This window comes from Calidris pugnax, unplaced genomic scaffold, assembly GCF_001431845.1.
Source record: "Calidris pugnax isolate Ruff unplaced genomic scaffold, ASM143184v1 scaffold28, whole genome shotgun sequence".
Classification (NCBI taxonomy): Eukaryota; Metazoa; Chordata; class Aves; order Charadriiformes; family Scolopacidae; genus Calidris; species Calidris pugnax.
In genome coordinates, this window is record NW_015090842.1 from 13218148 (window position 1) to 13242368 (window position 24221).

Consider the following 24221-nt stretch of genomic DNA (forward strand, 5'->3'; position numbering starts at 1 on the left):
CGGGGGTGAGCTGAGGTGAGGTTGAGGGGGAGCCGAGGGGCCCAGCCGCCCCGTCGCTTCTGCGAGCGGGGATGGGGCTGGGCCCGGCCTGTCCGCGGCGGGAAGGCGGGCAGCCGCCATGGCCGGCCGCGGCCTGCCCGCCCACCCCGCCGACCCGCTCCTTCCCTCCCTCCCTTCCTCCCCGCAGGGCGATGCGGCTGCCCGGGCTGTTCGGGCGGCTGAAGGCGGCGGTCGTCGGGGTGGTGCATGTGGGAGCGCTGCCAGGTAAGCGGCTCGGGAAGCGGGCCCCCGGAGCGAAGGCCGCTCCCCGAGCAGCCCGTCCCCTCAGCGCTGCCCTCGTGAGGGGCCGCGGATCGGGGATCGCCCCCCTCTCTGGAGGTGAAGGAGGCGGGAGGCACCGCCACGCAGGGGGCCGGGCTGGGAAAAACAGGGTTTGGTGCCGGTGGGCTCCCCGCTGCCGGGTTTTAAGGGGCAATGGCTAGGAAATCTTAGATATCAGGAAGAAATTCTTTACTCTGAGGGTGGTGAGACACTGGAACAGGTTGCCCAGGGAAGTTGTGGATGCCCCATCCCTGGAAGTGTTCAAGGCCAGGCTGGATGTGGCCTTGAGCAACCTGCTGTAGTGGGAGGTGTCCCTGCCCATGGCAGGGGGGTTGGAACTAGATGATCTTTGAGGTCCCTTCCAACCCAAACCATTCTATGATTCTAAGTGGGCCTTGGGACGGGATAGATTTTGGAGTGAGCTCTGGCAGGGCCTGAGAGGCAAGAGGAGGCTCTGCCAACGGGCAGGTCTGTTCCAGCCTGACCTCCTCACCCGCCTCCCCAGGGCTCAGGGCAGGCAGAGCTGAGCACAGCCTGTCCTTCCCCTGGACAGGACGGTGCCTGGAGCTCGCCGTGCTCCACGCTTTCCCAGATGGCCAGCTTTCCCCATGCTGTGACACCAGCCCATCTAAAAACCTCTTCCCAGTCCCCATTTCAGACTCTCCGTGCCTGGCTTTCGGAGCCCAAGGGCCAGAAAAGACTTTGGAGTTGCTCTTAAGGGAAATTCTTTGAACTCCCAACAAAATCCGTGCGTGCTCATCTCTGCCATGAAGCGCTTGTGCTGAAGGTCAGATGGAATCAACCTTTCAGATTAGAATTTAAGATAGCTTGAACTAATTTTAAACTGACTGGTGTTTTGCATAGGTGTTCTGCAGGCCTAGAGGTCGGTCTTGCTATAGGTCATATTGCATGGAGCATCACTAATGCAGGATAAGCTGTAATAAGTACAGGAATAACAAGCTAAGAGCAGACCTGGTACAATAAGAGATTATAGCAGATATTCCTCAAATTTGCGATATAGATTTAGGGGCTGAATGGTTACAGCAGATCTGTCGAGTTCAGCTAAGGAAAGAGGTGCCACTAAGACATGTCACAAGGAGATGCAGCAGCCTTTTACCAAGTTTGCCCTGTTTCTCCCTATTGCAGTATTCCAGTCTCTACAGTAACCCTACCTGAAAGCAGTTACTGTATGTGGGTTTGGTTTATGATTGTCCTGAGATAAACAGCATTATTCTTGCAGGGACACCAAGAAGTTGTCTTCCATTGACCCAGATCATTGATCAAGCTTGTCAAGAGGCAGCAACTTACAAGGATGCAGGAGTTGTAAGTTTTGTTTTCCTTCTTCCTATGGCAACATTTACACAAGGCTGCTTCTGCATAGCCAATATTTTAGATTGAGTCTGTAATTCTTCAAAAGCATCTTAAACCACATGGTTTAGGAAGATGTTTAAATCCACATCTTTTATTTCAATGTAGTAAGTAGATCTTCTAGGTTACAAAACCTAAAATAAGCATCCCATGCACCCAAAACAATTGAAAAAGCTTAGATTCACATTGTGCAATTGAAGTTGCTTCAGCTGAATTACCATCAATCTCTAAGAATCAAGTCAATTTAAGGCAAAAAAAAAGTAAGTTGATTGCAACCTGGAGGGTTGCTGGCATTCCAGGTATCTGGCTGTAGGATGCTTCATCATCCACTGACAGGCCACTGTATTTTTAGCTCTGGTTTCATGAAGTCACAGAGGAATGCTGTGCGCACAGCTGAGGCACTGCACAGATCCCTCACTCGCTTGCAGGGAGTGAGATTGCCCCACATTGGTGTTTGCACCAAAACAGCACAGACTTGGGGACTAAAAAAGAAGTTTAGGCCCTTTTCTGCCCCCTTTAACCCCTCTATCCGAGCCCCCTGGCAGCAAGCATGCCTGCTTTGCACCTCTAGAAGACAAGGCCCAAAAGGCCAGTCTCAGCCAGAGGCAAGAAGTGGCAGATGCTAGCGACTGAATTGCTGTTGGACCTAAAGTGGTGTAGTAATCTTCATAGGTCAGTAGATTTTAACAGGGTATGTGTCCTTTTAAAAGGTCAGATATGTTTTAAACATTTCATTGCACCTTGTCTCCGGGTGTTGATGTGCTTTTTCTTTGACCTGCCTACAGTATTATATACATTTTCTGGCATGGTAAAGTGGCATCCTAATGTCCAAAGCTTGAAAATGCCTTAAATGAAGTAATCACTGCTCTGAGCATCTGTTTTCTGCAAAACTTTAATAACCAACCAGTTGAAACCTTTTTATTACCATAAATTAGAATTACACTCTACAGACTGAACAAAATTGAATATAACAGTTTAGACTAAATTACAGAAGACCAGATCAAAATGCAACACAAGTCACATGAGGCAGGTTATGGGCAGAGCACTAGTAAGGCTAAATTAGAAAAGAATCCTGAGAACAGAGTTGTTGAAAGGACAGACAGCTCTGCAGAAGAATGCTGTTTACACGGGCAGGCTCCAGTGCCTATGAACCAGATGAGTGTATGCAGGATGTTCACCCAGTTGGAGTAATCTCCAACTGCAAGTTGTACAGAATGAGTAAGTTTTTTTTTTCTTTTCATGCCTGTTGAAAGAACAGGTGTGCAACAGCTCTGTATTCTGTACTGTGACTTTATATTTTGTCTTTACAGTTACAGTATCAACATGAGGTATAATGTGATATGATCTACATCAGAGGAGTGGCAAGTACTAGTCGCTGTCTTCCTGTGTTAGAGGAAGTGGTTACAAAAGTGATCTATAACTCCAAAAGCCATTGCCCCACATTCCAGTGCTTGTTTACCTGCTTCCCTTACATACTGAGTGCACATTGAAACCTGTAGCAGCAGGGAGAAAACACCAAGGGAGGGTACAGAAGCAGTTCCTTTCACTGCTGACATGCACCAAGCTGGAACAGCTTTGAGACATGCTTTAAAAATCAGTACTGACACAATTTTAATTTGTGTTTTATACTTTAGTGGTTTTTCAACGATTGTAATAAATTCTGCTCTTCCAAGTCTAAGCGGTTTACCTTTTCTCCTACTGCATTGCTGTTTCTGATCTTGAATATATTTTTAAACCTACCTCTCAGGTAGGCAGATGAGGTGAATGCAGTTATTCCTCTACACATTTGGACAAATTCAGGGCTTAAAGTTATGCTTAGTCTATTTCCTGTGGAAGTCACAAGAACATCAGTATACATTCCACACCAATCTTGAATCTAAAGGTCTGTACACAATAGTGTTACAGCAGTACGACAAACAAATCCTTTATTAATGCCATAAAGGTCAGAGATAATCAGGAGAGCTTCCATAAATATCAGTACAGTTGCCTAACACTTCCTGCAGTTCACTTGTTTGGTTTTTACTGGTACTTACTGTGAAATGCAAGATTTCATGACAGATACTTCAGGAGCTTCCTGGCTTTTGCGCGGAGATCACCGCTCTTCCAAACTAACTATCCCGATTCTGTAATGGGAGTATATTTGGGTTTCCCCTCAGTACTGCGAGTAAACTGCTAAGCACTCTGTTTTTCTTGTAGAAAAAGAGCTAGAAATTTCAAGGGTTTTTTTCCACAGATGTTTCTACTGACAGTATTTCCCAATGCTGTCTTTAAGAAGATACGTAACCATCTTGCTGCTACTAGATATTTACATATTGTCTCAAGTGCTTGAATTGGTCTTAACATTTAAAAATAAAGTTTATGGCTTTGCTCACTCAATATGCATTGCACTTAGAAGTAAATCCTAGTATTTTAAGTAAAAGGTGACTTGTCTGGCATATTAGCAGCTTAACATAATAAATATGAAAGATTTATGATATTAGAGCAGAGTAATGAAAACAAGTGAGTGCTCAGTTAGGAAGCCATCTGTGCTCAAAACGTATATACTCTGTACTCGTGCATTGCTAAAGAATGAAAATCCCTAGACAAAATTTTATACACAGCAAGCTACAAGGCATTATGATACCTACAATTTCTATCTGATTTTACTTAAGAAAAATACAAAATATATATTCAAGTTAACTTACTCATTCTGTTCAGCCTAGGCGACGTTTACTTTGTAGCCAGTTGCCTCTGATTTAATTGATATAGATCACTTTACTACTAATTGCTGTTATGTAGCTGAAGCTACTTGAGTAGCTGGAGTTAAAGACAGAGATACATAAGTAAAACTATTTCTTTAAACAAACAAAATTGCCCAAATTACAAAGCTGCATTGAGTTGCAAGTACCATGGGGCTTCTTACCACACAAAATTTTAGGTCTGCTTCTTCATTGCTGTCTCTAGCGATGCGTTCATTGCTCTTTTAATGCCACTGACCCTTCTTTGGGCTCTGTACCTGGAAGTTGCTAGTACCTGTTTTGAAAAAATGAGGAGTTTTAAGCCTATAACTATTATAACTACAATAATAGCTAGAGTTCAAATTTCTTAAAATTTAATAATAGTTGAGGCAGAGTAAACTATAATTTCTGTATAGAAACATTTAGGTAATTATCACTTCGATTACAGAAGTTAACATTTCAAATCTTAGCTATGTTACAGCAGAATAAAATAGCAGACAAACCTCCCCACAACTACTGCCTATAGCATATGCAGGACAGCATATCTACTTATCTAGAGCAAGGCTGTAATCTCTTGCTCTGGAGGTAGAGCTTTTAAAGGAATTGCTAGGAGGCGGTGCCTAGACACAGCGAATAAATGCTCTACAAATGCACATGCTTTCCTTTATAAGGGACAGGTGAGTCAGGTGATGGGAAAGGCTGTAATTGTCCTGGTGTGTACCTGAGGTTGCCTAATAATGGGGTATGGTACAAAAGCCCCCTTTCATCCTGTAGGAAAGAGTGGTAGTTGTAAGCTTGCAAAGCTTTGTATTGGTATGTATGTGTTTGTAGGTAAAGCCTTTCTGTTAGGGCAAGCACGGGGGTTAGAGTTGCCTGAGGTAAAAGTTACATTAGGTAGATGCTGAGTTAAAGCTTTTATGATTGTTGTACCTGTTGTGGTTTATAGGGTTGTGGCTATTTTGAGGTATGTCTGCTGTGATATGTGTGCATGCAGCTGAAGTGTTTTAAGAGGTCGTTTCTATAAGTGGAATAAAGCAAAGGAAATTATTTTTCTATATAATCGGAGAGCTATTTAAATGACCTATTTTCCAGTAGCTAACTGTGACACAAGAGGCACTTTGCACACATGTAGTACTTCAGGAGTCATTCAAAGAAAAAAGGAAATATATTGTTTGAGAATTACTTATAATAAGGCTATTATATAGAAGCAACACTTAAGCCATCTTAATTTTTAATGGAAAAGGAACACAAAAGGTATGTGCTGGAGTTTTACCTCATACTATCTAAATAAATTCTGCTTTGGAGGGTGTAATATAGTAGCTGTTTCCATAGACTTCTGAACTATAAGCTTAAGTTCCAAGAACTTTAATTTAGCGTAACTGTTTTCTTTCCACCATTTTAATTAGCTGTCTGATAGTACTGGAGTCTGTTTTACATACATATCAATTCAGTAAACACAGAAATCTGTGGTGTTATATTTTTATATAAAATATAAAAGAAAGCTTTGAGTTAATGCATCTGTAATTCAGCTCTCTGTATTGCAGAACATATGTTGTTCTTTTTTAATTAAACAAAACATAATATGCAAAAGAACATAGTCTATCGGATGGTACCAAAAGAATAACACATTATTAAAGTAATACCAAAAATATGCACTGTAACTGTGGACCTTGAGGCCATAGGAAGAGACAACTGTGGAAAAGTGAATATTCCAAGTTTAAAGCAAAAGAGAGAAATGTTGGAACCCTCCCATATGTCTGCATTTTGAATTAGAATTCAATCAGATACTTCTTATGCACAGTAGTATGGCTAGGGTTTCTAGTTAATTTTTAAATGAATTAATTCATTAATGTATCTAATGGAATAATTTGCTTTATGCAAATCCTGAGCTGTCAAAGTAGTAGCAACTCATGGAAGGCATGGAATTCTGCCAGCCTGTTCTGCTTTTTCAGCTGCTAGCATGGATCTTCAGGAGCTGAGCATCTGAAGCCCTGTTCCCAGGCACCTTTCTTCACCTGTGTCCTGTTGAGGTTGGGTTTTGACTGCCTGAAACCCTGGGGCTTCTGGTTTGCAGGTCCTAGCTTCTTGCCCTGTGATGAGCTTGGAGTTTCCCAGATATCCAGGTTTTGGTGAAGTCTGCCAAGTAGAGCATTCTTGAGCTGGGGACCAAGGGCTTCAGGGTTCTGCGGCCTCAAGGAATTATCTGGGTTTGAGGGTTCATTTGCATTTTTTGAGTTTGTTTTGTTAAAGTAGTATAGTTCCACATTGATCCTTTTGCCCCATATTACTTTGACAAACTTAGACAGACTGAATATATTTATGTGCACGGAGGGCTTCTCTTTCTGTTGGTACCACAGGATTCAGTGGTTGTGTCTGAGGTACAAGACCATTTGGTCAGTTTGGGTTTGTTGGGACAGTCCTAATGTCATTCTAGAGCAACCAATTAAAAATGATTTTTTTTTCATTTCTGAAAATTCTGCAGGTTTTCTGAGGACTGGTTGTCATCTTTGTCATATGGCTGCTCCCATCACGCATAGAGAAGTGTGGATGTTAAATTAGATATTTAATTGGACTTAGAAATAAAATCAAGGACAGATGTTTTGGTTATTTGTCATATCTGGTTTTCTTTTGCCTAGTTGAGGTTTTCTTGGACTGGAAATCCGTAATTAAATATGCTGATGACTGGCACCAAATAGCGCATAGATCTAATGTTGGGTGCTCATAATATTAAATCACTGTTTCCATTAATAGGTTGTGTCCTTTTGTTTTTAAGGTAGCGTGTATTTTGTATATTTAAACACCCAGCTGTAAGTCATTTGGCAAAGGCAGCTCTACCCGGTGCACAGAACGTATGTGTGTTGTGTGCTTGGAATGGCCATATTCTTCCACCGGATCATTTCCATTCTCAGTTTTCCCCATCCTCCATGTTTGATGTTCATTTATGATGTCAGTGGCTTAGCCTGTAATTCAGCTGTTAAATGCTGACTGCATTTTATATACTGTCTTATCTTTTACTGCCAAAAGGGCTTCTACAATACAACAAAGATTAAAGAAGCGTTACATATGAAAGTTTTTAAAAAAGGAAACCTTTTTTTTCCCTTCCTGATTTTTTAGATTATTATTAACCAAACTTCTTTGTTTAATCTCTAGTTGTATTTTTTCCACAAATGTTATTCTATTTTAGTTCAGTTACAATATCTTTGAAATGTAGAGCTCTCATTTTAAAGGATTAAGATGTGTGATAAAACTCTAGAGAGAGTGGAATTTATTTTCTATATATACAATTAATTTGTCTATTAAACCTTTGTATTTTTAGACTGAAGCAGGTGAAAAATTTCTAGCTTCTTTTAACAATTTCACTGCAAATGCAAAACATCAGGCTTGAAATATGTTTCAAGGCTATACTTTTACTCTTTGTTGTTGGTCCTTGACAAAATTATATATGATTTGCTGTTGTTGAAAACTTTCTGGTATATACTATACAACGATTGGAAAAGTACAAGGTACCAGATAATGTGCAAAGATTTTCAATAAATTGCATTAATTATATCAGCAGAGTATCTTATAATTATTCCATTGTTTGCTAGGAGTATGTCTGTGTGGAGTGAGAGGTATAGTAGATAATAAATAGCAATATCTTCCTTCAAGTAATTCTGAACCCAGAATGGGAGAAATATCAATAATTAATACTATGGTATTAGGCACACTGCAAATAGGCACAATAATAGTCAAACAAAAAAATCCTTTATTTATCCAAAATAACACTTATTTTCTGACATTAATTGAACTGAAAATTGCCTTGATTATCTCTAAATCCTCCGTTATCCAAACATACTCGATATCCTATATTCCAGTTGGATAATTGTAGTTTGACTTTACGCTATTTTAATGAGGTATAAGATTTAACTCATTCGCCTATAGTTCGCGTTTTAGGATGGATCAAAGGAACCAAATTGATGAATGTATAGCTAAAATGAAAGTGGTTATTTGCATCACCACAATGTACTGTAGATCATCCTTCCTTTGAAGGGAAGCCTTTAAACTCGGGTGTCTTTTAATACAAACCAGCGTAATGGTAAACTAGCCTTTTTCTTTTTTTTTTTAAGCTCCTTTTTTTTTCCCAGTTTAATCATGTTTCTTTATAATAATCTCCACAGGATGGCTTGATAGTGGAAAACATGCACGATGTCCCTTACACGTTGTGTCCTGGTCCCGAAGTGACAGCGGCGATGGCGGTCGTTAGCGCTGCGGTGAGACAGACCTGTCCCCGCCTGGCGCTGGGCGTCCAGGTCCTGAGCGCCGCAAATCGACAGGCGCTGGCCGTGGCTCTGGCTGCAGGTAATAGAAATGACTCCTGGGTTATTACTGCTGTTTGCCATGGCATTTACTCTCTGCAAATTGCGCGTTGTACTAAACACAGATGCTATGAAAAATGAGACATGAAAAGCTCACTGTACCCTGAAAAAGCAGAAATTAGATTTTTTTTTTTGAGAAAGATGCCTGCTTGATTATAACAGATGATACTTGCAACGCGGCTTCAGTTGGAGGCAGCTAAAAATCCCAAGGCCGCTGCCACAGCTTTCTAGGTGAAACCTGTCTAAATATAATGATTAGTTTAAACCTACTCATGTCTAAAAGCCACCTTTGGTGTAACTCTATTTACTTCAGTTAAATTATATTTGAGGATCAATTTAACCCACTGTGGTTAAGTATCCTGTTTCAGCATCTAATTATGTGTTGTTGCTACTACTGTTATCCATTAAAACTAAGTTTTCATTGCCTTCTTTTAATGAATGGATAGAATGAAGCTTTTTATATAATAACAAAAAATTGAGTGTACAGCTAGCCAAGCTACTTAAAATTAAATTGCATTTGGGGGAATTAAATATAAATTAATCTATCTTTATTGCATGAATCCTAGACTTGCTCACCTTTCTGCTCCTACTGCTTGCTGAAGCAATTTTAGTTTTTCATGTGTAGCATTCCATGACTTAAAGATGGAGGCTGGTTTAATATGGAAGGCTTGTACCTCCTAAATATTTCATAAATTGAGGTATAATGCCTGGTTTTGCCCAAATTGCATATGTGATTACAGTAAGGTAGCACATTTTTGAATGTACAGATTTTATAGAGAGGCAGAATTTTGTAAGAATGCAAAACTAAGATGATGGTGTTAATTGAAAACCATACTTCAGATAAAATAATGTAAGCTAATTGATCTGCAGTGGCAGTTTTAACTATGTTGAATATGTTCTAAAAGTCTTAAATTCCTTTTTTCTTGGGGCAATTCTTGTTAGTAGATGTGTTTTGAACTCAGATTTGAGTGCCTTAAAACCATAAGTTGCCTTTTTCAAGCTACTTGACAAACTGACAAAACCTAATTTCTATTGCTGCAGTAGAAGCTATATGAAAACCTAAAATAAAAACACAAACAGAACTCAGTTGTAGTTTTTAGGGATTGTATGCACATGGGATACTTGAGGTACATAGGCATTTGGAAAAATATTTACATATCCTATTTTTAAAAGCAGTAGTCAAACTGTTGGTGAGTTAGACATCCTTTTAGGAGCAAATTTGATCACTAAATAAGGCATATAGTGTAGGAGCAATGTAATTCTCTTACTTCTCAGCAATTATTAATGAGGGAGAGAATTCCTGGAGGCCTTGGGTTTTCCTCAGCTCTACTGCTGTTCTGGGCTATTTGCCTTGTAACTGGAGAACACCAGCTAGGAAGGGCTTGTGTTTAATGCATTTCATTGCACTTCTCTAAGAATGATTCTCTCAAGTTCACTGAACAGGAAAGCAAAAAGAAAAGAAAATCACTTTAAGCAAAACCATAGTAAAGTGAGTGCTACTTTCTAGTTAGCAAATCTTTGAGTATTTTTTCAGTAGCAACTTAGTAGTGACTTTAATGTCAATACAATTTTAATAGATGGCTATTAACAAAGCAAGCTCTCTATGCTTTCACTACAGAAAATACTTGCTGCAGGTGTTTTAGCTAAAAAGCATATGTAGTGTCTCCTGCTACTTTGCAGTAATTTAATTTTCCCTGTGGAAACTCCTATCTTTAGTAGAAATAGCCGTTCTGAAGAGAAATACAGTAGGAAATACTAAGTGTTCTCTAGGTGAAGGTAAAGATTTTATTTTGTAAAGGGGAAAAGCAGTCAGCAGGTTCACAGTGTGACCAGAAGGAGCTCAACATCAGCAACAGGTGGTTATGCTAATAAACATGTAGTGGGTAGCCAAATAGTTTTCCTAGCATATTGATAAGGTATTGGATAAATCTGAAAATAACAGTAATAAATCAGGGGATGAGGCATCTGCAAAGGTTAAGAATTCTTAACATTTATTTTGGTTCTTTAGGAAACATTTAATTAGGCACCTAAAAGAAGGAATGCGAGCAAAAATGTGTTCATGCTGGGTGCTTCAGCAAAGGTACAGGACAGTGGTAGGAAAATAGTGGGGGATCTCGAGGAAAAAGGGAACGCTGTGTCTCCACTCTTCTGATGGAAACAAGCAGTTCCTCGAGTTGTCATAACTATTGAGCCAAAACAGTTGTTGTCAACATCCTCCCAGCTTCAAAAGATTATTGTAGACTGTTACGCTGGTGCTAAATGCTCTTGGTTCAAGGCACAGAGAGGTCCACCACGGGGGGCTGAAGGATGCGGTTGCCCAAGAGCATCCATTGGGCAGGCCATGGCATCCTCCAGCCCTGGGCATCGTGGCAGGGCACATGTTGCCCCTCCATCTGCCCCACAAACCACTGTCGCTGCCTCTGATCTTTGCTTTTGCTTTCCCTCTGCTCCTAAGGGAAGATATGGCAATGTTAGCCCACTCAAAAATTAGTGTAATTATATAGACAAATAGTGGGGGAGATTCATGCCACACCTTTCTTGGTATCAAAGTCCTCTGCTGCTCAATTTTTATACTTTACATACAGTAGAATGCCTAAGCAGGTCCCTAAGGAACCGTAGATCACAAAACATGGAGACAATACAGAATAGTACAGTTTTGTATTTATATTTATATTTTTGACTGGAAACCATCTTAATATCAAATACTTACTCTCAGAGAAACAACCCTTCTTAATAGTTAATTTTAATGACATCCTCTAAAGACTGTATTATCATCCTTCTTTCCTGAAATGCCCTTTGTGGAGAAGCAAGTCAGAATTTGTTTGCTAGGGTTATTTTTCAATTGGTTCATTATTAACAGGTGTACCATGTGTTTTTTAGAGGTGTATAATTTCCTGTTTGTAGTTTCTGATTTAATTAACTACATCTGCTTGAGGTTGAAACAGAATGATGTATATAAGCAGGTTCTATGAGCATTTGTAGAGGAGGTAAAAATAGATTTGCTCCCTTATTTATTTTTTGTTTAGCAAATATCCCTGGTTTATCATTTCTCAGTGCTCGGGAATGTCTGCAATATGTTCACTAAGTCTGGGTCAGATTTAGGCATAGTGTTTGGTTTGTCTTCTTTATCAGTGTGTCTTGTTTCCTGAAGTTAACCATTGTGTTAATTTCATGTACTCAATGTTGGTTGTTGGTGATCTACTTGCAAATTACATGGCTTTTCTTTTATTGAAAGTTTGCTAATTATGAACCACTATTGATTTTAGAGGGGACTGTTGTGTCTAAAGGAATTGCCCAAAAGCTCTCAGCTGCTATTTGTGTTTTTCCTTGTGTTAGATGTTTTCCTCGGCTCTAATCTATCAGTGTGGGTCCTTGCAAGGACATGCAGAGCCTTTATAATACAGGGAGTATACACTGGTGATACTCCCTTCATTTTGTACATCCTGCATGCTCTCCATTACCAGTATGTAGCAGTGATTGAGCAGAAATAAATAACTGGCCCATCGTTATTAACCTAATGGACACAAAGTTAATGGTGAGAAGAAGTATTTCAAGAAATACTGCTGTTGTGGAATATTGGCCTGGCCATCTGCTGGTCTTCGAGGCATAAAACAGTCCCCATAGCTGTTTTTCTGTAGTGATGCACAGGAACACTTCCGATATTCCAGGTACCCCTTTCTGCTGTACCTTGACTCCACAGGGTGGAAAACCCGGGCATGTGGGCCAGAGGCAAGTTGTTCTTCTCTTCTGGTCAGAGCTTCAGTCAGGGTGCCTGAGAGGAAGGACTGTAGGGTCCATGGTAGAGTGCAGTTTCCCTACACCTGGGTGAGCCTGTGTTACACTCATCATGAATCAGGGCTGAATTTTTAAGTTTATCCTCTCTCATCTCATAAATGTAGAATAGTTCAGTTGGAAAGGACTTAAAATAACTATGTAGTTCAACTGGTTCTCTGCCTGACTCTGAAACTGCACTTTTTTCCTTTAAGGATCATGTTACTGAAATCCCATTTCTGAATTAGTCTTCAGCAATGATAATGGCACAGTTGATAGCTGATTGAGTGAGGCTTCGTATCAGCGGTTATCCCAGGTACCCAGATATCACCCTGTCTTTATAAATACAGCTTTGCTGTGGGAGACCGTTCCTTTCCCTCACCCACCAGCAGAGAAACCCTCCAGGGGAATTCACTTGCTGCAGCCCACGATACTGTTTAAGGTGGGATAGAACGGGGCAGCGTTGTATCCTGCTTTTTTATTTTTCTTTTTACCTGCCCCCAGGTTAATGCTGTGGTGGAGGGGGCAGCCAAGCTGAGAGCTGCAGTGGGATCTGCTGCTTTTGGGGAGTCTAAAATTCTGCAGCAACCAGGAGCTAATGCCTTGCAGAGGCCAGATCCCATTTATGTGAAAGCAGTAAATCCCAGCTCCTTCTGGAATTCAAGGAAAGAACATTCCTGAGAGAGAGCTTCTCAACTGCATCCAATTCACTGTTTTGCAGTGTTAAAATGCAATAACATGGACATTTGCAGCATTTAAGATGGATAAAGTAAAAGCACTGTTTCCTCCATCAACTCAGTCTTGCAATATTTTCCTCGCCCAGCAGAAGTGTTTGTCATTGTTTTCCTTTTAATCATAAATTATTAGGGGAAGAAAAAAAATAAACTTTTTCCTCTACAATAGATAGACCCCCACAGCTGTTTAAGTAGGATTAAAGTAAGTGGAATAACAGTAACTTTGGGAAAAGAGACATGCTAGTTCCTTGAGCAGGCCCTGCAGTGGCTGGTTATTTGATTCCATGTTCTTTACATAGTCTTGCAATTCTGTTTATTAGGTTTTGCTGGAAATTTCCCATTCTTGTTTTCCAGTCAGATTACAAATTTTTTTTGTTCCCATATAAGTCAGAAATCGGACTGCCTATTAACTATTCAACGGCTATTACTTTTCAACTAGCCAAATGTGAAAGTAAGCAATAGTATCATTCTCACAATTTTATGAGCGTAAAAATGAATTCATTAGTGGAATCTGATTATGGCTTCATAAAACAGAAGGGTAATGATTTGGTGCCTGCACCTATTACAGTTGCTTAAAATTTGTATTTTCGTAGCCCCCAAAAACCAAGCTAGAGAGTTCAGCCTTGTTAAACTAAGTACAATCCTAATGTTTAGCAGAAAGTCTTAAATTACGAAATTTAAGAAACACAAAGAATAAACAAACAACGTATCAGCAGTGACGCAGCCTTGTTAAACTAAGTACAATTCTAATGTTTAGCAGAAAGTCTTAAAATATGAAATTTAAGAAACACGAATCAAGAATAAACAAACAACGTATCAGCAGTGACTTCAATAAATGAAATTAGTCAATGAATAGCCCCTGTCCTGAGTTATACATTATGATTGCTGTGGAAGTGTAGCATATCTTTAGACTCATCGATAGTCTCATGATTACAGGAGAAGTGATTTTTTTCTTATTTAATTCTGAATTGTACTGTAAACTTGAGTGATTTGAACAAAACCTGTAACTTGTGTTCGTAGAGGCAGAAATCTCAGTGTGGCTGTTTGCACTGTGTTTATTGCTCAGTGTCTCCCAGCACCTGTAGCTGTGCTGGTGGCACGCTCCTGTCTTTGCATCCTGAGAATGGCCCGTGCTTTTCAGCCGCTGATCCGAAGGCCTGGGACAGCTGGCCTTTGGCTGGGCATCCACCTGCCAGGCTTCCTGGGCGCTGGAGGCTGCGTTCCTAAGCAATACAGGCACTTCTCCACCAGCCAGAAGGTTTTCTTTCTGCAAATTCAGGGCTTTTGGAATGAAACTGAAATTTCAAAATGCACAGGCACCTTGTCATTGGTAAATACATTTTAAAGGTTGTTTATATTTGTATTTGAAACGTGCTAAGGTGCGGCCTCTGTTGCATAAGCAGTTCTCTGGTGGGTGGGATTGTGTTCTTCATGGCTGCTTTCACACACACTGGTTTCCTTGGTATGGAATCAGCTCTAATTAAAGTGTGCAGCAGACTCCAAAGCTGGAGCAGCAGTAGAACTTCAGAAGGGCTTGGAAAGACCTCTAAAGCAAACTGGAAGAGCAGCAAAAGCTGCACAAGATGAGTGCAGGGCTTTTACACACACATTCAGTGACAGGTGAAATAAACTTCAAGGCTATCAGAGACTGGAGAGAAGAGGGGAATACAACAAGGGAGTCAGAATGGAATTTTGTGCCTCCCAGCTGTGGGATCATTACACCATGGCCCAAGGCTTCAGTATTTCAACACAGATATTTCAAGGCTGTGTAAGGGGTTCCCAAGAGTAGACGAATGGTCTGTGTGAAATCATTGCTACTTGTAATCTTCCTCTTAAGTATCAATCTCATGAAACCTTCCTAGTGAAAGAAAATGAATTAATATGGTGGAAAAGATCTTGTAAAGATGTGGTAGAGCTGATCGGAGTAAATTCAGAGAACACAAAATGTTTCACTCTTCCCAAAGCTTATCTTTTTGTACCTTTGGCACAGCTCTAGAAGTAATTTGTTGGTGTGGTGCTGTGTAGAAAACAAGCTACACTCAGATGGAGAGAGAGCTTATCCTCCCCTCTACTCTGCCCTGGTGAGGCCCCATCTGGAGTAACGTTCTCCAGTTTTGGGCTCCTCAGTTCAAGAAGGACAGGGAAGTGCTGGAGAGGGTACAGCAGAGGCTACAAAGATGATTAGGGGACTAGAAATCTCTCTTACAAGCAAAGGCTGAGGGACTTGGGTCTTTTTATTCTGGAGAAGACTGAGGGGGGATCTGATCAATGCTTATAAATACTTAAAGGGTGGGTGTCAGGAGGATGGGGCCAGTCTTTTTTCAGTGGTGCCCAGTGACAGGACAAGAGGGAACAGGCACAGTATAAGAAGTTCCATCTAATCATGAGAAGGAACTCCTTTACTTTGAGGGTGGCAGAGCCCTGGAACAGGCTGCCCAGAGAGGTGGTGGAGTCTCCTTCTCTGGAGACATTCAAAACCCACCTGGACATGTTTCTGTGCAACCTGTTCTGGGTGGACCTGCTTTGGCAGGGGGGGTGGATTGGATGACTTGCAGAGGACCCTTCCAACCCCATGTCATTCTGTGATTCTGAGAGTCAAACAGGTTGTTTACAATGTGTTGCAGGCTGTGTTCTCTTGCCTAATTACCTAAAGAAAGAAGACTTGATGCTATCCCTCTGTCTGTGTCCATGTCCTTGATGCTTTTTGACCTGATGGCCAACTTGAGGCATATTGAACAGGGGAACAGATGTCGCGAAAGAAGTAATACAATGAAAGAGTATCTATAAAGAGGGGAGAGGCCCAAGTTAATGGCCCTTTTTGGAGAGAAGACACATGGTTAGGACAAAGGAGCTGTGTTTTGACCTACCTGCTCCTCTGCCAGCATGTGCCCACTGGCACGTCATGGCAAGAGGGTGTGCAGCTGCCTGTTCTAAGGCACAAAGGAACAAACTGGTAGGGGCTGGGAAAGAGAAAAGAACCATGGGGATAGAGAGAACTGGTGAGGTCTATGGGAGAGATGGGAGTTGAAGGTAGGAAGATGGAAAGGAGTCGTCTGAGAGAATATGGATGAAAATAAAGAATGTGAAGCTTAAATATGTGGAAAAGCAAGGTTGGTTAGTCCTAGAGCATATGGAGCAACTTGTGTTAGGAACAAACAAAAGGGGCAGCAAGGTGGAGCTTTCTTTTTTTTTAGTATTTCTGATGTTTTCAGTCTTTAGTTTTACCTAATCTATTGCTTTTTTTTTTTTTTCCCAGGTCTTGATTTTATCCGGGCTGAAGGGTTTGTGTTTTCTCATGTTGCTGATGAAGGGATTATAAATGCTTGTGCTGGTAACCTGCTACGATACAGAAAACAAGTTGGAGCAGAGAACATTCAGATTTTTGCTGATATTAAAAAGAAACATAGGTAAATACAAGCAATATTTTATGTAAATATGAATGTAAGAATGATCTTATATTTTTCTCCATTTTCTGATTATTTTTTAAAGCCTATTTAGTGTCATGAAAGTTAATGATGTAAGGAGAACTTTATTGTTCGAGCAAGGTCTTGCAGTGCTATTAGGGGATATGTTTAAAAATAAATTTGCACCTGTAAGCTGCAGGTTGCTGCATCTGTGGAGTTTGAAGTTGTTTAACCTTCAGGATTTATAAATGCAGACTAAAAGTTTTGCATCTGGTGTTAGGTGAGATTTTGTATACTTGCTTATATGCCTATTATGTTTACAGAAATTTTGTTTCTGGAGGCGAGGCATCCAAGGTTATTTCTAGTTATGCAAGCAGTTGCCATATAAAAGCATACAAATCATAATATTTTGGCATTTTAAAAAGCTATTCTCTTTTTTCTCCTTCCTGCTGATAATACTGATTTCTTCTTCTTAAATCAGTGCTGTCTATGTACGGATTATGTTCTATGATTATCAAACAGAAGGAAGTTATGACAGATGAATCCAGTTTCTTTTCTGTTGATATTTTATCATAACTGTCACATGGTACTTTCAGCTATTTTAGATGTCACTTTTTAGTTTTTTTTTTTCCCCAGAAGAACTGCTCAAGTGTTATGTATTATACATGCTAAATAACCTAATTAAAATGTCTGTGTATAGTATGTGAGTAATCATTAGAACAACCAAGTCTGGAAGATCTTAAATACCTAATAAACAGGTAATTTCAAAAGAGAAAGGCAACAATGCAGCATGGTCAAATTAAGCTTTTAAGGTCCTTTCAGAGTGGCTTCTTTCAATGATTTCTTTACATACATGTATGTATATATATATAAAAAATACATTGCATTAGATGTTTTTTTAAAAAAAATAGACTGCATCATGTGATATTTTTTTTTTTTTTTTTTGCCTTGAGAACTGATGAATTGGTGTTCGGATTATCATTGCTGTTGTTCAAAGGGTTTGCTTTTTAAGAAGGGAAAAGGTTTTTGTTTTGGGCAGAGTAATAAGCTGAGAAGGAAATATTAAAGGACTTGTTGGTTGAGTTTTTTAATGTAAAAAAAATATGCCTGTCACTGAGAGCTGCTAGGCTCCTGTTCTTTAAATGGGGAAAAACTACTTTTGTGGTCTACTTGCTGTGTTACAGCTATCCTCCACGTGCTAGTTTTAGGGTGCCTACTATTCTGAAGCCCCATTTCAACCTCATTTTATGTATTAGGCACTTAAGCCTGCCTTTTTCCAGCTGCAGAAAGGGAGTTAGTGTTCTTCCATTTGCCTCTGTTGCCATGTGTGCCTCTGAGTGTGGCCAGAGCATGGGGCCTCCACCAGCGTTGTCCATTGAGGCTGATCCAGGAAAGACGTTGGATCCATCAGCGCTCATCAGTGCACCATGTTGGCCATAGCCATTGTTTTCTGCTTAAATGGAAATATAGGAACAACAGTCAGGTGTTGAACCAGCAATGGTTGGAGTTCTTTCAAAGCTTAGAACTGTTTAAATTAAAAGCTGCTCTTGCTCTAGGTTTCAGACAAAGTTTGTCACCCATGTGTCAAAAACTGCTGTCGAAAAGCTGGGTTGCAGATAAACGATGTTTGTAACTGCTGTGTAAGATGATTCCTGTGATTATATCATAGGTAATAACTATACTTTCTGTTAGCTGGACTTCGTGAAATGAAGTGGAGGGTGTTAATTCTGTTCAAGGCAACAGAATCTGATTTATGAATGACTGCACATCCACAACTCCCACTTGAAGTCAGAGTGCCGTGTGTGCTCAACATTTCTGAAATACAGGTGCTCGACTCCTAAGCAGCTGTCTCAATTGACACTTGGTGGTTCGCACTTAGCAATTGCTCCTTAGAGACAGGAGACCCAGAACAATACACCGATCAATTATGGTTCCCTGATGGAAAAGGCTGGTTTTTGTTTTGGTTTTTTTTTTTCCCTCTTGGTCCTATTGCAATTTTACTTCCCAATTTAAAACAGGACACTTACCCTCTCTCACAAAGCCTGCCTTTGGTTGTTCTGACAGCGGGGAAGATGAAGGAACGCAGTCTAAACATTCAGCAAGATGGATAACAAATGTGTGTGCCCGACAGTAACCACAGGGTACGTTCCTGCTGTTGACAGTGCTCATGCTCTGACGGCGGATGTCAGCGTGGCCCAGACGGCTTCGGCTGCCGAGTTCTTCCTGGCTGATGGGGTGGTACTGACCGGCACCGCTACCGGCCTGCCCGCCGATCCTCGGGAGCTGAAAGGTGAGAGCTGTCATAGGAAGGTCGGACAACGGGCAGTGAATGAGCTTCTGCATTAATGTAGAAAGAAATCTATAGATCCGCTGTTCTTTAAGGCAGGGGGGGGAAAAAAAAAGAGGGAAGGAAAACTTTGGCAGTGGGGTTTGATTTGATACAGCACATCTAATGTGATGGAGGTGCTATTCGGATTGGCTGTTGCATGCTTCTGAACCACAGTTCAACAGGACAAAAATTAAATGTCTTTATATATAATACTGTCAGTATAAACGTCAGTATATATAATACTGAATGATGCTGAGGCTTAAATAAAAAAAATGTTAAAAATGTAATAAGCTTATATAATACTGAATGATGCTGAGGCTTAAATAAAAAAAAATGTTAAAAATGTAAAATTACGTAAATAAACAAAAAGACTGTTCCATTTCTAAAAACTCCTAATAAAAGGCTACTTTATAGCCTTATTAGAAAACTAACTATAAATCTTTCCATTGAAGAGTTAAGTGGTTTTATCTTTGACAATGAGAATGGAAGTCCTGCAAGAAAATGGGCATTTTGATAAGGCAACATTCCAAACAGTAATACTAGGGAAAGTACTGCTTAGATTTTCAGAAAGAATACAAGTTCATTGGTAGATAGAACGATATTACATCAAAATAATTGTTAAATGGTGTGGACTTTTTATCAAGGGAGAGTCATTTGACCTGTTGACCTTTTCAACAGTGTTATATGATTCTTCACATTTTTATATTGGCCTAAGTTCGAGCTGTCTTCATGAAACTGGATTGCTCCCATGCTAGAATTAAAGTTCTGTCATGGGGGCATTTAATTTTCATCACTAATTTTAATTTAGATTAATGACTTGAATTTGAGCATCTACTACATAAAATAGAATGTGTATCTTTTTAGGTTTTACTTTTGCTGACATGCTTTAACTCAACATGTTTGCAAGTTTATTGTATTGAACTAATGTTAGCTGCTCAGGGTGAAAAACGTACTTTACTTGCCATAGATACCTGGACCTCAAACATCTTCTGAAGTAACACAAAATCATTCAGTGTTTTCGGGGGTTTATCTATATTAAAGCGCTTAGCAGCATTTAAAATGAATGTTGAACTTGTCAAAATGGGTTCTTATTTCATACATATTAAACTTGCTGTGAAATAATAGGTTATAAATGACTCTGCTTCAATCTTCAATCACCAATGTTAAAAAGAAAATAATGGCTTGGTGTGAACACTGAGCTCCTGAGTTAGTTGGGTCTTTTGGTAAACTAGAAATGATACATGGAACAGGTGACCCTGAAAGTTGGGTGTATTTTAGAGACTGCAATAGAATTCCATCCCTGCCTGCAATTAATGTCCCCATCCCTGTTAATGCAGATTAAATAATTTTTTAAAAGGATTTGATAAGTCTTAGGGCAAAATCCTAGGTTAAATTCTGCTTTCACAGATGCACGTGCAACTTCTGCTGATTTCCTGCATCAGAGAGCAAAACCTGACCTCTGGGCCCATAGGCTTTTTGTCACAGGTCCCCAACCAGACAGCATCATGGCTTCTGTTTTTCTTTCGTGTGAACAAACATGTCAGTCTCTGTCTCGTTCTTTTTCTGGGTCCAAAGAACAAAATGAAATCAGAGTTGGCAGCTGTAATGAAGTACACACATTAATTTTGTGTTTGGATTTGTGCTATGAAAGCCAGAGTCTGCAGATCATGGGTTTATTTTACTTAGGTCACAGCATTTTGGATGTCAGCAGGCCCTCTCATGAGAAGGATGTTGACTTAAAACAGTTAAGAGAAGAATTTAAAAATCAATATTGAAGGGTACAAGGAAATGACAAATTAGGCATATCTATGTCAGCAGATTCTTAAAAGGAATCAGTTCTACAGTCATGAAGTTGGTGTTGATGTGAGTGAAATTTTGCATTTCACGAATTTATGCAGCCCTGGAAGTGCTGTATTACGATGATACACACAATTGGGCACCTTTCATCACACTGCAAAGCATCTCTTGAAAGCAGAACCAAGAGACAGATGAGATTTTTGTCATGTCTTTTTTTTTTTTTTTTTTTCCCCAGCTTTGTTGTGCAGTAATACAGAAGTGTTTTTGCCTTTGTGTCTTTGTGTTGAATTGACTGATTTGTGATGGGGTGTGGGAAATGAGTGTTTCCCTGTCAAGCCAGAGAGCTGTGTTCAGTAGGGTTTTGTTTGTAGTTTGTGTTGCTACCTTCTTGGAGAGAACCACCAGCATCGCTCCTCGCAGTGGCTGGCAGGCCCTGCTCCGGGGCTCCCTGGGCATCCAGGGCACTGGTAAGAGACAGAGTATAAGGTCTAAAAATCAGACTTCAGGTGATTAAGGAGCAGGAATTATAGCTGAGCAGTTTTGAATTACAATTAAATAATAAACCGTATTTTCATTTAAGAGGTTATAGAGGTTTTGTTCCAGTTTGCAACTCCATGAAACATTCTTTGGTTGGAATGTGTGAATCTGTCGGGTTTTCTCTTTGGGCATAACTGCTGAAATCCCTGCATCACTTCCAGTCTGTATTTTATGTGACCAAAGCTTTATATAATGACTGCTTAGTTATCTGCTTGGGCAAAGCAAATGGCCTCAGCTGAGTAACCAGTGGAAAAGAGGGTACATCATGAAACCCAACAGCTGGCTGTGACTGTCACCTCCTCAGTTATTGCTCATCAAACCTGATTCACCCTCTCACCTTTTGATGGTACGTTTAGTTCAAAACAGAGGCGGCTGCTTTTGCGGTACCCTCAGAGATAAACGGGAGATGTGAGTCTGATCGGTACTTTCTGTAAGCCCTAGATTTAATGACAGAGAAAGTCCTTTGAATTAAAAAAAACTAAAATGTGTTACAGTGGAGCATTACCATAAACACAGTGTTGTGTACGGTACAGTGATTACTGCGTATGAAAAAGCTGTTAAAGAAGAGTAGTCGAGCAAGTTATTGGCACAGTGGTGCTTATTTTTACGCTGCTCTTTGCCATTGTTTTCAAGCGAGGAGCATTTGGCCTTTATTTCATGTAACTTGTGCATACCATAGTTCAAATGCTTTCATTGTGCTTTGCAACCAAGCACTGTTTTATTTGATTTTATTAAAGACATGTCTGCAGACGCACTGTCACAAGAAAGAGCACAGTGCCCTCTAGTTACAGTTTATTGAAACAGAGAAATGTGCAAGTCGTCTAAACTTTAGGATCTTGTTACTGTAACATCATAAAATAGTCTCCTTTTCTCTTTGTGTCAAAAAAAAATATATAATCAAAAAAAGAAAGCTGAGAAAGCTGAGAGATTTAAAGCAAAGCTCTGTGTTTAGAGACATCTTGACAGTGACTGAACATTGCCATGCAAAAGCATGTCTCCCTGCGGTTGCTTTATTTTCTTTCACAAGTTAGAATTTGTATTAACACAGCCAATAGACACATCACCTTCTACTAATCAACGTTAGGCCTTGATGTGCGTGGAAATGACTTAAAAGTAGCATCTGTAGCATACTTAATTAGGTAACCCAGTCTCGTTGCAGACTTGAGCACTCCCACTGCCATTCTTCACATTGTCAATCTGAATAAATCTCCAGCACAGGAGATGTGTGTGGACTCCACGTGTCGTGTGTGGATCGCAGCAGGAGCTGGATACCGTGCTATTTTGGAAAGCTTTGAGGTTTTCTGTGGTGTCACAGCAGTCTCAGGTTGCTCTGGTTTTCACTCTTTGCCTGGTAGGGCTAAGCTATTGTCTTACACCTGTGCGATCGTGCTCTGTTTAATTATTTGGCTCTTCGTTTTTCCTGCTGATGCGAAATAATTATAAAACAACAACTACCTGCTAATGTGCCTTACGCACTTGTTGTAAAAACAAATATTGACTTGGAAGGCAGTTCCTCTGGGAGTGCAGTAAAGCACTGATGCACAAACCTGCGGTCACTTGTAGCACCTTAATTATGCATTGGTATCTATGTAAAGCAGATATATTTCTAAGAGCACACAGATACTATATAAATAAAATCCTGAGTTTTCTAGAATGGGACTTCAGTAATAATGCTATAAACAACTAAAAATTAATTATTTTCTTGCTGTAAGCAAGATGACAATAAGAATATAAAATATGCATAGAAATAACTGAAGTTTTAATCATATATGCATGATCCATCTGATTTGTTTAAAATTTCCAATAAGGACTGTGTAGAGTGGTTTTATTTTTGTGTTAACATCTTTGTGAGAAGGAGTTATTGTTCCTAGATGGAAAAATGGTAGGGCATGTGGCCTAAGAAGAGATTCAAGAGCGTTTTAATTGATCGCCTTTCTTTGGAGAAGTAGGAAGGTGATAAATAATTAGTCTTCCCTGAAGCATAATTAATAAGTTAGGCTTCCAATGAAACTTCATTTAAACCAACAGTGTTTTGAAGCAGTCTTTTACGTGTTGCATATATGCTTTCCCTAGTTACCTCGTGCTCTAACCATTTTGCATCAGCTTATCACCAATTAAGGCAATTCATATGTTTTTAAAGTTCAGAAATAAAGCCTCACAACACTTCTCTAAGGAAGGGATGAAGCATCCAGTTCTATGAGTGACTCTTCGGATGGTTGGTTTGAAATGAAAGAATGAGAAGGATGCTTAGTAATTTTTGAACTGGGATTTTTAATTTATTTTTTTTTCCTCAGAGCTAGTGCTGACCCAAGTTCTGCAGAAAATACTCTAATAACCTTTTATTTATCTGTGGGGAACATTTCTGTGGTTTTATCTCCTTTTGTTTTTATTCTAAAAAACCTGAACTACAGTAACTAAGTCATAGATCAGTTTCTGCATGGTCAGGTCTGTCCGAATGTGTGCATTTCACAGTGCACCTGTGACTAAGGACTGAAAACCACCCCTGTGTGTGAGGGGTGGAATAGATCTGTTATATTTTGAACCCTGTTTTGATATTTTGTCTATTTCTCATTTTGGAGCCAAGTAAATGGTCCAATAATTAACACATACTGCATATAGAAAAAATAATTGGCTTTTTTGTTCCATTGCCATTATAGAAAGAGAACTAGTTTTTATAAGTACTATCTTTTGCTTTCTGGTAAACTACCTGGAGCTATCAATAGTAGTCTATATGACCAATCTTTGCTTTCCTACTTCCAAGTCCCTGAAATTTATGATGAAGTAGAGAGCACATTCCTTTTCCATTCCCTGTGAATAAGACCCTTCTTGTTTCTTCACTGAAGATCATCTTCTAGTTGTCAACACAGCATCAATTCAGCAAGGAGACC

At 39.8% G+C, this 24221-nt stretch overlaps 1 protein-coding gene across 2 annotated transcripts in view; it reads left to right on the plus strand.

The window, feature by feature from the left end:
- The first annotated feature begins 6 nt into the window (after positions 1-6).
- Positions 7-24221, plus strand: part of LOC106888360 (uncharacterized protein F13E9.13, mitochondrial-like) — a 54166-nt gene continuing 29951 nt past the window's right edge. For both annotated transcript variants that reach the window (XM_014942532.1, XM_014942533.1), the window contains exons 1-6: positions 7-15; positions 188-264; positions 1562-1644; positions 8564-8744; positions 16523-16673; positions 18833-18960. In XM_014942532.1, coding sequence (XP_014798018.1) covers positions 192-264; positions 1562-1644; positions 8564-8744; positions 16523-16673; positions 18833-18960 — 616 coding nt within the window. In that variant the 5' untranslated portion in view covers positions 7-15; positions 188-191. The remainder of the gene's footprint in view (positions 16-187; positions 265-1561; positions 1645-8563; positions 8745-16522; positions 16674-18832; positions 18961-24221) is intronic.